This window comes from Podarcis bocagei, assembly GCF_964188305.1.
Source record: "Podarcis bocagei genome assembly, chromosome: 7".
Classification (NCBI taxonomy): Eukaryota; Metazoa; Chordata; class Lepidosauria; order Squamata; family Lacertidae; genus Podarcis; species Podarcis bocagei.
This window is the reverse complement of record NC_138132.1, coordinates 21,090,308-21,105,853: the sequence shown is the minus strand read 5'-3', so window position 1 is coordinate 21,105,853 and position 15,546 is coordinate 21,090,308. Positions and strand designations below refer to the sequence as shown.

At 47.4% G+C, this 15,546-nt stretch overlaps 1 protein-coding gene across 1 annotated transcript; it reads right to left on the bottom strand.

The window, feature by feature from the left end:
• Positions 1-49: 49 nt before the first annotated feature.
• FBL (fibrillarin) lies at positions 50-14,729 on the bottom strand. The gene is made up of 9 exons (XM_081202034.1): positions 14,575-14,729; positions 13,576-13,674; positions 10,200-10,379; positions 8,791-8,885; positions 8,453-8,623; positions 6,035-6,167; positions 4,051-4,163; positions 2,142-2,287; positions 50-277 (listed from the first exon to the last, which is right to left on the bottom strand). Exons 1-9 carry the CDS (start codon positions 14,582-14,584, stop codon positions 253-255), a joined length of 972 nt encoding a protein of 323 aa, XP_081058160.1. The 5' UTR covers positions 14,585-14,729; the 3' UTR covers positions 50-252.
• Between the last annotated feature and the right edge of the window lie 817 nt (positions 14,730-15,546).

The window sequence follows — 15,546 nt, the reverse complement described above, 5'->3', positions numbered from 1 at the left end:
CTAATTCTGATCATTGTTGATTATATGCAAGTCCACAAGCAAAACCATATCTACATTACTTATTTTAATAAAAAATATACACATTTGATAACGCCACGGAACACCAACGCACAACAGCATCTCTGCGTAAGTGCTTGGCCTTAAGAAAGCTGGGGTCTAGTCAGTAGAAAGAGTCCTGTATCGTTGAAGCGGCAGAAAAAGCAACTCTGACCTAAAGCACTGTTGCAATGGTCACCTACTAGCTTCCACACTTTATTTCTTCTGTTTAGGAGGTGGTCTGTAAGGAAAAGGAGAGTGTTTGTTAACAGACTGTTGACCAAACATGACTGCTACCAATTGTGCTTTGACACTGTAAATGAAGAAGTTATTTTCTAAAATGTACCATTCAGTATCAACATCAGCTTCTCATACACAAAAGTTCATTTTGTGAGTATTCCGTGGTAATCCTGATAGCAAAGGCCAAGTGGGAGGCAACAAGGATATCGCTGATTGCAGGAGCCTAAACCAGGCATTAGCCATTTCATGGAAAGACTCTCAATCTTCCCAGGTATGTACGGCACACATACCAGGATACTGTTTCCTGCCAGCTACTTGCAGTAACGTGACAAGCAAGGGCAACACAACACAGAATGATTTCAATAACAGGGACTCAAACACTGTCATCATATCAGATGAACCAATTCCCGTAACACACAAATTGGAGCCTAGTGAATTAAGCAATGCTGATGAAGCCTCTGTTGAAATACAACTAGTCAAAAGCTGTTGCAAGGGAATGGCTGATGATTTAGCACCCCCAGCCTAAATTAGTGTGCATTTGAACAAACTTTTGAAGGTCACATTAAGAGTTCAGTAACATCTGGGGAGCCACAAGTTAGACACCCATGAGAGAGGGCTGTAGTGTCTGTCCTCCAGAGATCAATGAGCTTGAAGGCTATTTATGGATATCCTCAATTATACTGCATGGACTTTGACGTAGCTGTTTTTATTTTATTGCTGTAATTGTATCCCAAATTCTTTTTGAAGCACCTTTTGGTCTCCTATTTTTTGAGTCACTAAGCAAGTAGCAAACCTTCCAAATATTTGCATTTTCCTTTTAGACAATCTACAATTGCTTTCTGATTCCTTTAAAGATCTTACGTATTTTACATTCTGTAACTTTTTCTTTGTTCCAGTTCCTTGTGCGAACTGTAAATACATTATATTCCTGTTCATATTTTTATCCTGTTTTAGATAGGTAGCTCCTTACTTAAGATAGAGCTTTGCCTTCAAGTGCAGAGTTTAAGAAAAGACATGTGACATATAAGGGAAAGGGAGGGGGGAAGTAGAGAAGACAGATCAATAGCAGAAAGACATTAATATATTTAATTGGGGCCAGGCGGGTAATCTCTTGCAATTGAACTAGCAACCCTTGTTCTGTTGGGACAGGTGTGGGGAACCTGTGCCTGCTCCCCTCTCAGTGTTGCTGAACTGCAACCCCCATCACCGCTAGTCTTTGGCTATGCTTCCCGAGGCTGATAGGAGTTGCAGTCATAGGACTTTTCCAAGGGATGGAAAAGACCTCAGCATAAGACCCCGGAGAGCCACTGCCAGCCACAGTGGACAGGGTTTATTTAAGACCTTGGGCAAATGGTCTGACAGATGAAGGGCAACTTCTCAGGTTCCTGTACAACAGGGAAACCCAGTTAGTGTGGAGACTGGCATAATTTACAGATTGCAATGATTTTAAGAGATAATGGGTGTGTGTCGGTAGAGGAGAGGGAAGGGAAGTCCCGTCGCACGAACGGAAGAAATGTGTTGGATACTGTCTGATCAAAGGAGTTTGATCAGAGTGGGGGGAAAACCATTATCATGCAAACCAGACACATATCTGGCCTGCTTTGCAACTTATTTAGATTGCTTGGCTATTATTTATTGGTCAGAATACACACAGAATACAGAATACACAGTGTGCACACAAGTCCCATCAACACCCTGGTTCTTTTCCAACCCTGTAACAAGCCCGATCTTCCCTCTGCTCAAGTGTGGGGTGGGAAAAACAGTAGTTGCTCCTCATTATGTCCCAATGCTACCTGTTCCCCTTTTATGCCTCCAAGGAAATACCAAGCGCATCCAGAAATCAGCACCCCCAGACTTTACTGTACCTGTAAATGCCAACTACTACAGCATGGTCCCTCTCATAGGGCTCCAAAGTCAACTGCTCTTGGGGTTTCATGTTCTCCTGCTGCATTTTCTTCACCTCTGATGCAAAGACGGCCTCAGGTGCTGCTGTTGAGTCAATGCAGTTGGCCTGGGAGGAGAGAATCAAGCAGGTCAGTCTAACAGCAAGCCTTCAAGTTTATCTAAGAGGATGGGTAGGCAGACTAAGGCCTGGAAGCCAGATCCAGCCCATCGCCTTCTATATCCGGCCCGCGGATGGTCCGGGAATCAGCATGTTTTTACATGAGTAGAATGTGTCCTTTTATTTAAAATGCATCTCTGGGCTATTTGTTGGGCGTAGGAATTCGTTCATTTCCCCCCCAAAAAAATATAGTCCGGCCCCCCACAAGGTCTGAGGGACAGTGGACCAGCCCCCTGCTGAAAAAGCTTGCTGACCCCTGGCTAAGAGGGACAATTCATCGCTCCCTTATGTTACAGGAGCATCCTAGTAGCCTGGTCGCACACCCGTCCAGAACAAGAACCCTGTCTAATTTTCAGAGCCAGGAAACGCCCACCCTCAAAGGCCTCTTCATTGGCAGGATTCAGTTTCAGCTTGTTGGCCTTTGTGCAGGTCACCCTTACCCAGGACCAAAGTTATGTATGACTATGCAGAAGTTACAAAGAAATGCATTTGGGCATTCTTTGCAAATCGCCAAACCTGCTAAAAAGTATACCTAACGGCTTTATTAGCCTTGGGGACACGATGGAATCCTGTGGCACCCCACAGTGTGACTGCAAGGAGGCAAAGATGCTACTTCCCCCCAATTCTACTTTCTGGATGGAACTGGCCCCATAGGCAGAAGCCAAACCACCGTAGTACTGTGTCTCTTACTCCCACCAAAACACACCGCTAGGATCAGTGTTATCAAAGGCAACTGATAGATCAAAAAGCAAATGGGTTGCATTTTTGTGTCTCCGTCTCAATAAAAGTCATCTCCCAGGGCAAAAAAGGTCTGGACCAAGACTGGAATGGGTCCAGATAACCAGCTTCTTCCCAAGATCACAGCCACCACCAGCTTGAGAACCTTCCTCCAAGAGGGTGATTGTGAGCTGGCAGTAGCTATCACACACTTCTAGATCCACAGAGGGCTTCTCAAGAAATGGGCACCTTTACCTCCCTCATCTAAAGACCATGCTGTCAGCCCACCTGGTCACTCACCTCCAGATTGCTCAAATTACTGGACACCTTGAGGCAGCATTAGCATGAATGTTGCCTCCCCCCTCTAAGAAAACAGTCCTGGGGTTCTCCAACACAACTCCAGAGATTACCTCCAGCAGTCCAAATAGGAATAACATTTGTCAGTTGGGTGGAAGGCATATCAGCCATATCTCTATACACTTAGGTGCGGCTTACGGCCACAAAGGGCCACAAAGCTTTCATGGGAAATGGTCCCTGCCCATTGTGATTTTGTCCTAAAATGGCAGCAGCCAACGAGCAGGAGAGAGACAAAGGAAAAATTGATTTGTCTGATCTCTCTTACTCTGATACATTCGCTCGCCCCACCACACTCTCCATGGTTTCTGCCTGAAAATAGCTGCCACTGACCAGCAAAGCACAAGAAAGGAAGCGGGCATGATCTAGGCTCTTTTGATATCTGAACCAGCGAGGTTTGGGCATAATTCTTTATGTTTGTATAAGTGTCTTAACTGATAGCAAACTGCCATGACCAGAAGAAGGTGTAGACTTATGAATCCTGCCCCAGAATGGTTGGTCGTCTTGATGAGGGAGATGGAATTCCAATGGACTACCGGAAACCAGCTCTTAGCCCCCGCTGACTCTCCAGCCAAAGGCGAAGAAAACGACCCACTGAAGGTCATACAGTGAAAAAATATAACAATCGCACTAAACATTACCTTGATGGAGATGACAAAATGGCCACCATTCTTCAAGAAATTGTGCGCGTTTAAAGCCACAATACGTGACTGGTCGGGCTGAGCCACATCTGCGAAGATCACATCTACCATGCCTGCAAAGCAAGGGGGCGTATTGAACAATGGGCCTGGAAGTTGCCCTGCAAATCCTATCGCTTTCCTCACTTGAAATAAGGTCATCAGGCAAAAGAAAAACAGTAGAGCCTAGAGCACTAACACAGGACCCCTGGCTTAATTCAACACACCCACCTTTCCCAGGCCTGTCTGCTTTGGCCACAGCAAATTTCAAGCCATGGCTTAGAGGACAAAGAAGTAGGAGTACACACTTGATTCTTCCTTTGCATCAGGAAGTCAGTTCTTTTTATATTCGTGCCTCTTCCTGTCACCATACATGGCAACAGAAAAAGGTGCCACATGTAACGAGGGTGGACTTTTCAATGCAAAATATCATTTTGCCTTTGCAGCTGTGGCTTAAACTCAAGCCGGGCTGCAAGGAAGGGCTGGGAGCACACTTAGGCTGTGCTTCCAATTATTTCCTTTGAAGCCAAGTTACCCTGATGTCATGATGGCACCAGGTGATTGACAGGTGGGTGGCTCCACCCACCCAGCAAAGTGGGCCACAGGGGGTGAGGGACTTCCAGATTTGGCCCCCTAACCCTGTTTCCCACTTCCAGTCTACAATGTCAAGATCTGCCCCTGCACTTTTGTGATTAAATCAACAGCAGTGAGGCAGCAGCAGTGTTCATTTAACCTACTTTACCCACATTTATTTAGGACAGCGGTTCCCAGTTAGCTAATTACTGAGGATCACTTATTTTTCAAAAGCCAAGCTACAGACCCCTTACTTTTGATAACTTTATGGTAGTTACCTCTGCAAAGCAATTTTCTGAACAAAATGTGGGGTAGCCCCTAATAAGCAAAGGATTTTAGCTATATTAAAAACAGACTAGGGCTGAGCGATATCTGGTTTTCCGCATCGTGATATATCAACAGCTAAACATCACAATATTCTGATATATCACAATGTCAGAAATGGGAGATCAGGCACAGAAATGAGGGAAGGAGCAGCTGCGGAGATCAGGCAGGTGGGGTTTGTGCAGATCAGGCGTGGGGGTGATTTCAAAACTGATTTTGGCCAATATATTGATACTGGCACAGCAGACCATAAAATCTGTGATATTACCATGCAAAAATGACGAAAATTTAGTTTTTTGGGGGGAGAGGCAGGGGATGGGGCTGTGGACCCCTAATTGGGAACCACTGATTTAGGGGAACAGCTCAGACTTTTTTCTGAGATCAAACTAACAAAACTGTTAGGAACCTTCCCTGTCAATGGTTTAGAAGTGAAGAACACCCAAGACACTTATTTTGTACAAGCCCCAGCATCAGTTACTAGCAGCCAGCCAGTTCCTAATAAACAAAATAAACAAAAATGGATGTTTCTCGGTGGTAGATCATATGCTAGGTATGGGGACCACCACCAGCCCCAGCAAACAAAATTTCCCCACACCTGGTACATGGCTTGCTTGCAGAAGTTCCCAGGCTCTGTCCCCAGCATCTAAGGCTGGGAAAGACCTTTGCCTGAATCCTTGGAGACTCACTGCTTGTCTGTAGACAACACAGAGACAGTTGGGCTTGGCATAATGCAAGTATTAATGTTACTAGGGTCTTCCAATCCATGGGCAGCTGCTTTCGCCCAGTGGGTGGGGGAAACAGAAGACAGACGAGAAAGGGTGCTCCTCTAAGAGATGTCCAGCTCAACCAACATACATGAAGCAGCCTTTCTCAACCTGTGGGTCCCCAGATGTTGTTCAACTACAACTCCCATCACCCCTAGCTAGCAAGGCCAGAGCTCAGGGATGATGGGAGTTGTAGTCCAACGATATCTGGGGACCCAAAGGTTGAGAACCGCTGCATGAAAGGAAGGCTTATTTGCTCAGGCGTTAAGGCTTCACAGGCATCTTACCAAGCAACATGCGGTATTTGTGTGGGTGCCGTGCATCCTCTATTACGGGGATAATGTTGGTCCGTTTCTTTGCCACATTGATGAGGTCGCGACCCGAGCGATGGGAGAACTCCACAGCATACACAAGGCCCTCCTGTTGGGTAAGAAGCAGGAAGCAAGGGAGTCAGTGCCTTGTCCACGGCCCAGAACAGGAAAAAGCGTTCATGAAGAACATCGCCCGGTGCCACTGCTGAAGCCCTGAGTGATCATCTTTGATAAAATAGCTAGAAATAGTCTAAAGAGCAGCACTCACCAGTTCCACTTATCACCTTCAGCAACAATCTACTATTCATTGGGCAAGGATGGCTAGAGGAGCCCCAGACATAAGGGCCATTTTGCTAATTAGATCAAAGGCCATCATTCTGTTCTTGCAGTGGCCAATAAGTTTTTTATAAAAATAGCATTTAAATTAAAGGTGGAGTTACAGTACTTTTGATTGTGATTGTCTGATTGTGTGTGTGTGTGTGTGTGTGTGTGTGTGTGTAATTGTTTCATTGTTTTGCAGACTCATATTTGCTTTTATGCCAAACAGTTTTTAAGTACAGTGGTGCCTAGCAAGACGAAAATAATCCGTTCCGCAAGTCTCTTCGTCTAGCGGTTTTTTCGTCTTGCGAAGCAACCCTATTAGCGGCTTAGCACTATTAGCGGTTTAGTGGCTAAAAGGCTATTAGCGGCTTAGCAAAAGGGGGGGAAAGCGGAAAAAAATCGGAACACTCGCAAGACGTTTTCGTCTTGCGGAGCAAGCCCATAGGGAAATTCATCTTGCGAAGCAGCTCAAAAACGGAAAACCCTTTCGTCTAGCGAGTTTTCCGTCTTGCGAGGCATTCGTCTTGCGGGGCACCACTGTACATGGTACAGAAACCACTGAAGAAGACTAAGGTCAAGAAGTGTTTGGGTTCTTTGTTAATTTGTGAGTTATAGCTATGCACAATTTGAGTATTTCTTAATATACACTGTGTTTGGATTCTTTTGCTCTGGATCAACACTGTTTTTCATTGTCATTCAACTACTTACAATTATTTCGTGTACAACTGTATTTGTTTGTTACAAAATAAGTTAGCTTTCGGACCCCAATTTTCCCCCATGACATTTTTCCAGCTATACAATATTTTCCACAGAGAACAGAAATGCACACAGTATTCCAAGTGCAGCTGCAACACAGATTCACATAACAATATTAAGATACTGGCAAATTTATTTTCACTCTTCTCTAATGTAATTTGCCTTTTTGCATAGCTGCCACACACCAGGTCAACACCTTCACTGACCTATTCACCACTACATCAAGATGCCCTTCCTGGTCAGTCACTGGCAATTTAGATACCTATTAGCATATATGTAAAATTAAGGTTATTCCACAATATGTATCACTTTACACCTGCTCACACTGAACCACATTTGCCAACCCATGCAATCATTTTTTTTTTTTTGCTTTTACCACCTTGAACAACACCTGGAAGCAGGAAGGGATAATCCCTGCAATTATGCTGTCTCCAGAAGTGCTGGCCAAGGGAAGATTCCTAACCTCAGGGCTGGTCACTTCACACTTACAGCATGGAAGCACTGGACAGCCTGCCTGCTAGGCACCAAAAGAAAGCTGCAGTCTTCTCTTTCAGCTCTGGAGAAAAGAGCTGAGTGCTGGGTTGCCAAAGCACTCAAGTACCATGGGGAAAATGTGGGGGTGGAAGCCACAGCTTGGGGGCAGTGCATCTACAAGATCTCAGGTTCAACCCCCAGCATCTCAAAACGGGATGTCCCTGGTTGGAAACCCTGGAGAGAAGTGTAGACAATGCTACTCTGAATGGACCAGTCGCCTGACTTAGTATTAAGACAACCTCCAGTGATGATTCCTGTCCCTACACTCCCCCCCCCCTGTCCCAAGTTTGGAGCTGGGGATTAGGTCTCTTGATCTCATTCAGAGTCATAGCCCGAGGTCAAGGAAAGAGCATAGTACAGTGGTACCTCGGGTTAAGTACTTAATTTGTTCCAGAGGTCTGTTCTTAACCTGAAACTGTTCTTAATCTGAAGCACCACTTTAGGTAATGGGGCCTCCTGCTGCCTCCGTGCCACCACTGCACGATTTCTGTTCTCATCCTGAAGCAAAGTTCTTAACCCGAGGTACTATTTCTTGGGTTAGCGGAGTCTGTAACCTGAAGCGTATGTAACCTGAAGCGTATGTAACCTGAAGCGTATGTAACCCGAGGTACCACTGTATTGATATTTGCAAGCTGTGGGAACTACTCAAGAAGATGTTTTCTGCAGCACCCCTGTTGCAACTCACTAGCTTAAGACTGTACAGCTTTATCTGTACAAACAGCAATACCTGGCAGCAGTTTAAGGTACACCCGCAGTCTCAGGTCCCCCAAAGCGTCTCCTTACCGGTCCAACTATGTCAGAGACATGAGACACTGTTGTTCCTGATGCGGCTCCTAGGTACAGCACTTTGGCACCAGGCTTGATATGGATCTGGTCAATGCCTCCAAGGATGGCAGCAGCCAGTTTGGAGCGGAAGGGATTCCAGGCGCGGTACTCCACCTTCAGTTCACCGTCCTGAAGAGGGGAGGATAAGGCATGCTGGATTGAGAGAGACTTTCCAACCAAGGCGTCTGCAGACCAAGAGGGGTCCCCATCCTTGGAACGTGCTCCCCCTTCCTGCATTTGCCAGCAATTCCCTCTCCCCACAACCATGCACCCATGGAGCGTCATCCATCACCCACCTCCACAGAAATCCTCTTCTCTCCATACACAGACTCGCCAGGCACCATGTTCCGTGTGACTAGCGCATCTTCCTTCCCCCGGCAGATGAAGACACCTGAGGAGGCAAGACAGACCGGAACTTAGATCTGTTCACATTGGAGACATGCTTCAGGCGAGCAAGATTTAAATATTGGGAGACTGGGGCAAGCTCAGGTGGGCAAGGATACAAATATTATTATTCAGCAAAAACTGTTTCCACTCTTGCCTTTCTCTCCCATGAGCTCAATCTAGGCAGCTGCTAAGCCGTGGTGGCTGGTCCTTTACAGTGAATGGGACTCTGTCCCCATAACCTCATTTCACCCTCAGCTAGCCTTCTTACAAAAATCAAAAACATTTAGAATACCGTTAGGATATATGGACATGTATTACGTGCGGAAACAGATCACATGTAGATGGGGAGCTGCCCGTACTTTTTCACACAGCACAGTTACAATTGTGGAACTGCTCCCCCAGGAGGCAGTAATGGCCACCAACCTAGATAGCTTTTAAAAAAAAGGATTAGACAAATTCATGGATGCCTCTGCTGTACCTCCACAGCTGGAGGAAGTAATGCTTCCAAATACCAGTTGCTGGAAATCACGGGAGGTGAGAATTCTTTCTTATGCTCATGTTCTGCTCTCCAGGTTTCCCACGGGCATCTGGTTGGCCACTGTGAGAATAGGATGCTAGACTACATGGGACCATTGGCCTGATGCAGCAGGTTCTTACGTTTTCAGCTTCTGCAACTACCATTTCTGCTGCTTTTAGCTTTCCTCACTTTCCCTTAAAAAACAGCTTCAAAGTTAACAAGCATGCCTAGAGTATATATGATATTTTGGGGCAGGGGCTATTGGGATGTTGGCATCTAACTCCAGTTTTCCCTTTGGTCAGGTAGCTCCCATCCACATGCAGCAGGACTTCAGGCTAATAAAGCAGTATGGGATGCCAGAAGTAGGACTGCATGTCAGAAGAGGAGTGTTTAAAAAAATATTTGTGCTCATACATGGAGGGTTGTAGGAAAGGAATGCAAACCGACTATAAATATTTGCTTTCTAGCATTAAACAAAGTCATGGATATGTGGGTGTGGGTGTTTTCCAGGCAATCAATATTTTAGAGTGAGTAGAAGCTCAACAACAATTATCAGAGAAGCCACGGGGGCTGTTCCCATGATAGCTTTTGGCTACAGTTAACAGGAAGGGATAGCTAGCCTTCTGAAGAGGCTTAGAACGTAACAGTCTTTTACCTTGCCCTATATCAAACAAAGAAAGAATGCCTCTCCCACAATGCTCTGGGAGGCGGTTCCTCATTCACTGGGTCTACTGCAGTAAAAGTAATGTTCTTGCATAAAGTTTAATTATCTTCTTATATGACAGGATGAACAAGTCTCACCTTCATGTCTGTGGGGCTCTACTGTAACCTTTTTCCCTCCTCTGAAGCCACCCCGTCCTCCTCGGCCACCTCCTCCTCGGCCGCCACGGAAACCACCACCTCGGCCGCCTCGGAAGCCACCGCCACCACGACCGCCTCGGAAGCCTCCTTCACCACCACCAGGGGACTTAAACCCACCTCCTACAGGTGAAAAAAGAGAGAAAGAAGGAATGGGGTATGAGCAATTCAGAAGCAACAGTTACCACAAACCCAAAGCCTCAACATGTCTATATAATCCCACCCACTCCAGCTGCATCTATTATCCCAACTATATTTCCCTGACAGCACCATGATTTCCTTCTAATTATGCTCCATTAAATGCACCGTTTCCAGCTAGGAGCCCCTGGGTTATCATCCAGCCCATTAGTTACAATGTAACTGAAAGGTGAAGTAAGCTTTATTTTCTCTCTCCCTACTTAAAAAAAGATTTATTGAACAAGCAAAACAAATAAGAGAACAGCAATGAGTTAAGCTATAAATAAAACTAGTTAGCTCCTTCAACAAATACAACAAGAATGAGAGTTGTGACAGTTCAGTGTAAGTCCAATGTAATTTTAGTAAATCTCTAGTTTCCTTCACTTAAGTTTGCTTCTGTTTTTAACTGTTGCAACTCCTAAAGGGCATAATGGAAAGCAGAAATCTTTCTGCATCAAAGATTAAATACTGTGGTTTTATTTGTATGATTTTGATATCTTATCACCCTTCACCCATAAGGTCTCAGGGAGGGATACAGTAATATACCATTATAAAAGCAAACAAAAACCATTACAGGTATAGGAGAAGTAAAACTATTCCAAATGAGGCAGGACAGTATAAATTCAGAAAAAGAGGCAAGTGCCATGAAACAAAAACACCTTAACCGCCCAAGGCTGGGATTAAGAGATGTGCCTTCAGTGTACAACAAAAGCTGTGCAATGAATATGCTACACATACCTCTGTGGCGAGTTGTTGTTGTTAAAATTTATATACCTCCTTTCATCCAAAGATCGTAGGGCAGTTTACAGTTCACAATTTAGGTCAGGGGCTTGCAACCTATGGCCCTCCAGCTCCCATCACCCTGACTGACTGGGACTGATGGGAGTTGTAGTCCAGCAACACATGGAGCTCCACGTTTTTCAGAATGTCACAGAGAAAACCCTCTCCAGGGCTGCCTTTCTATACAATTCTGAGGGTTCCACCAAACTATCAAGGGAGATGCCTTTGCATATCTTTATGCCCAAGAAGACTGGCAGGGATGAAGATGGTCTTTCAGGTATTTGGCACCTAAGTTGTTTAAGGCTTTAAACATTAATCAGGTCTTGGAAACAAATTGGCAACTAGTGCAGCTGTTTTAAAATGGAGCTACAGGAGTTCCACATTTTATCCTTTATTTTATTTTTTGATTTCTTAATAAATCTTCAGCATTAAAAATTGATGTCTGTCTTCTTTGTACTCAATCCAGTTCCTAACTTCTTGGTCTTTTACTACTAAGTTGGTGACTTCAGACTCAAGGAGTGCGGTGCCTTGTTTTTAGCTCTTGCTTCTCAAGAATCTTAGGGATACAGTGGTGCCTCGCAAGACGAAATTAATTCGTTCCGCAAGTCTCTTCGTCTTGCGGTTTTTTCGTCTTGCGATGCACGGTTTCCCATAGGAATGCATTGAAAATCAATTAATGCGTTCCTAGGGAAACCGACTTCAGACCAGGTCCGGGGACAGTCTGTCCCCGGACCTCTTCTGAAGGCTGGGGGGGGGCAAGGGCTTTTCTTCCCACCCCCAGCATTTTAAAAAACCCTGGGACAGCGGAGTCCTCCGCTGTCCGGGGCGATCTTAAAATGCTGGCGGGCGGCATTTTAAAATCGCCCCGGACAGCGGAGGACTTCTCCGCTGTCCGGGGCGATTTAAAAGCCCCTGGGAAGGCAGGCAGGGGGGACAAAGACTTTCGCCCCCTGCCCGCCTTCAGAAGGTGTTCCCGCCCCCGCCCCACTTCGGAACAGCGTTCCGAAGTGGGGCGGATGGGGCAGCTGTTCCCGCCCCCCTCCCCACTTCGGAACAGCGTTCCGAAGTGGGGCGGATGGGGCAGCTGTTCCCGCCCCCCCTCCCCCCTTCGGAACAGCGTTCCGAAGTGGGGCGGATGGGGCAGCTGTTCCCGCCCCCCCTCCCCACTTCGGAACAGCGTTCCGAAGTGGGACGGATGGGGCAGCTGTTCCCGCCCCCCCTCCCCCCTTCGGAACAGCGTTCCGAAGTGGGGCGGATGGGGCAGCTGTTCCCGCCCCCCCTCCCCCCTTCGGAACACCGTTCCGAAGTGGGGCGGATGGGGCAGATGTTCCCGCCCCCCCTCCCCACTTCGGAACAGCGTTCCGAAGTGGGGCGGATGGGGCAGATGTTCCCGCCCCCCCTCCCCGCTTCGGAACAGCGTTTTAAAATGCTGGGGGTAGGCAGCGAACGCTCCCGACCCCCAGCATTTTAAGATCTCCCCAGGACACGGGGAGATTTTAAAATGCTGGGGGTCGCCAGCGAACGCTTCGCTCCCGCCCACCAGCATTTTAAGATCGCCGGGGCAGGCGGGGGGAAGGCAGGCGGGGGGGGGAGCAAAGACTTTTGCCCCCCGCCGGCCTTCAGAAGAGGTCCTCTTCTGAAGGCCGGCTGTGGGCGAAAGTCTTTGCTCCCGACCGCCAGCATTTCCCTATGGGCTTTCGTCTTGCGATGCAAGCCCATAGGGAAATTCGTCTTGCGAAGCGCCTCCAAAACAGAAAACCCTTTCGTCTTGCGGGTTTTCCGTCTTGCGAGGCATTCGTCTTGCGGGGTACCACTGTATCTAATAAGGTCTCCTGACCCAGAATGTTTGGACAGGAGGAGTGGGGGCAATGTACTTTGCAAAGTTGGTGTCAGACCTTGATTATTAGTCTCAGCTTAATTACCAAGGAATGGGTTTTGGGGACCAGTCCTTGATGCTAAAATGGGTTTGTCAAAGCCCTTTAGCGGGCTCAGTCTTCCTCCCAACCCTGGAGCTCCACAGGAGACCAGGGATTGTCTTGGAAGCTGCCCTCTCTCCACCTGCAAGTTTGGAAGGAAGGCTTTAAGCTGCTTGGCTGTTATGTTTCTGATGTGCCCAGGCCCAAACTGGCTAGACCTCATTCCCACCCAGAAAGGGAAACACACATGGCTGCTACCTGGCCAAGGCACCTGGACCACCCTTTGACTAAACCACCAAGAGGAGAGACAAGCCACCACAACTGTGTGGTTAAATACCTTGATTTCTCCCCAGCACGCCCCACTGCAGATCTGAGTGTCCTATCTGTAGGGTGGCAACAAACGCTTACAGCTAATGTACAAATGGGGGAAGAAAGAGATAACTCACCTCGCCCTCCTCGGAATCCTCCGCGTCCCCCACGATCTCCAAACCCACCACGATCTCCAAACCCACCACGCCCCCCACGTCCTCCACGGGGGCTAAAACCTGCAGAGGAGTAGGGCACACAAGTCAGAGAAACGAGATGAAACCTTACTCTCCCCACCCCTTAACTGAGACCTAACGGCTGCAGTCCCATAAGGTTGCAGAGTGAAAATAAAAGTACAGTGGTACCTCTGGTTAAGTACTTAATTCGATCCGGAGGGCCGTTCTTAACCTGAAACTGTTCTTAACCTGAAGCACCACTTTAGCTAATGGGGCCTCCTGCTGCTGCTGTGCCGCCGGAGCACGATTTCTGTTCTCATCCTGAAGCAAAGTTCTTAACCTGAAGCACTATTTCTGGGTTAGCGGAGTCTGTAACCGGATGTTACAGACTACAGTAACCTGAAGCATATGTAACCTGAGGTACCACTGTAGAGTATGCAAACAGTGCTAACTTTTGCCGAGAAATCAACTGCCTTTGGGAAACTCTCAACCGGTGACGGTTATTTCAACAGGTGACCCAGCTGGCCGTTGTAAGGCCTGGTTCAGGCATCTGCTAGGCCGCTGTGGAAACAGGACCCTGGACCAGTCCTGGACTCCCGATCCAGAAGGCTCTCCTTAGGCTCTTTAATTTTTAAGAATCTGTGCCCTGAGCTTGCTCCTCGCGTCCTCCTTTTCAGATCGTAAGCCTAAAAGTAGGAACCACCGATCTCTATAGTAAACCGCTCGAAGAGACTTTGTCAGCTAAGGAGCAGGGCAAACAGCAGCAGCAGCAACCACCGCATAATGACTTTAAATAACAAACAGAAGAACAAATCAACCACCAGACGATCCCAGCAGCCACGTGTCTGCCCGCGGGCTCCTTTTCCCCTTCCTTCCACCCCTCCCCCGCCAAGCTCGCATCGGCTTCGTGCACCCCCCGAAGCAGAAGCACCCTCCCCACAACTCTTCCCTCCCGTCCCTTACCGGGCCGCATGGCTGGAACCGACAAGAGGCAAACTTCGCCACACACGCGCTTCAAATTCTCGGGCCGGAAGCACTAACCGCGCAGCGCTCGAACGCACGCGCGGGGACAACGCGGTCGCACCGGAAGTGTGAAACAGGGGAAAGAGGCGGGGCAAGGGCGGGAGTGCCGCAGAGGTTCCTGGGGAATGGAGTCCGCCGCTGGGGAACGCATGCGCAGAGCTATTGGGCGGGGCTGCGCTGCTTGATCTTCCCATTTTGCGTAGAGCTCTCTCTTTCTGCTGGGTGCTGAGAAGGGAGACTCGTAGCTGGTTTTTCTTTATTCTTTTCACCCGGGGGTTAAGTTTGAGCTGGAAGGGGGCACAGTTACGGGGGGGGGGACGGACACACACAGTGCAAAAGGCTTGTCCTGGGAAAGCCTGGAATTTGATTTTTATTATATTACTATAATTTTATTATATTATTATAATATATCAGTGAGCGCAAGGAGGCATACATGGATAATAAAACGAGTTAATGCACATAGTAATGAGTCGTTTAGTTATAGCCGCTGAACATTAATTAGGGTTTTTAATTGATCCAGAGTGAGAGATGCAGTGATTTATTCCTGCTCTCCTGAGCAAACGAGCAGAAGTGTGAGCTCCCCTTTTTCTTCGCCATTTTAACAATGGATGGCAGATCCTCCCAAGTGTCCCTATTTTCCAGGGACACTCCTGGATTTACAGAAGTCGTCCGAGTTTCTGATTTGATCCTGGAATGTCCCACTTTCCCTTTGTTGTTGTTTAGTCGTCTTCGACACTCCGTGATCCCATGAACTACAGCATGCCTTGGAAACACTGTCTTCTCAAAGCTGCTCCTTTTTTATGTCCATGGTGTTTTCTTGGCAGAATACTGGAGTGGATTGCCAGTTCCTTCTCCAGGTGGATCACATTTAATCTAAACTCTCGGCTATGACCTGTCCGTCTTGGGTGGCCC

Excerpts from the sequence above, each read along its gene's own strand:
- FBL (XM_081202034.1), bottom strand. Across the intron at positions 8,624-8,790 it reads AGAAGAGGATTTCTGTGGAG|GACGGTGAACTGAAGGTGGA; the intron begins GTGGGTGATGGA and ends TCCCCTCTTCAG. Across the intron at positions 4,164-6,034 it reads CAAATACCGCATGTTGCTTG|GCATGGTAGATGTGATCTTC; the intron begins GTAAGATGCCTG and ends CTTGCTTTGCAG.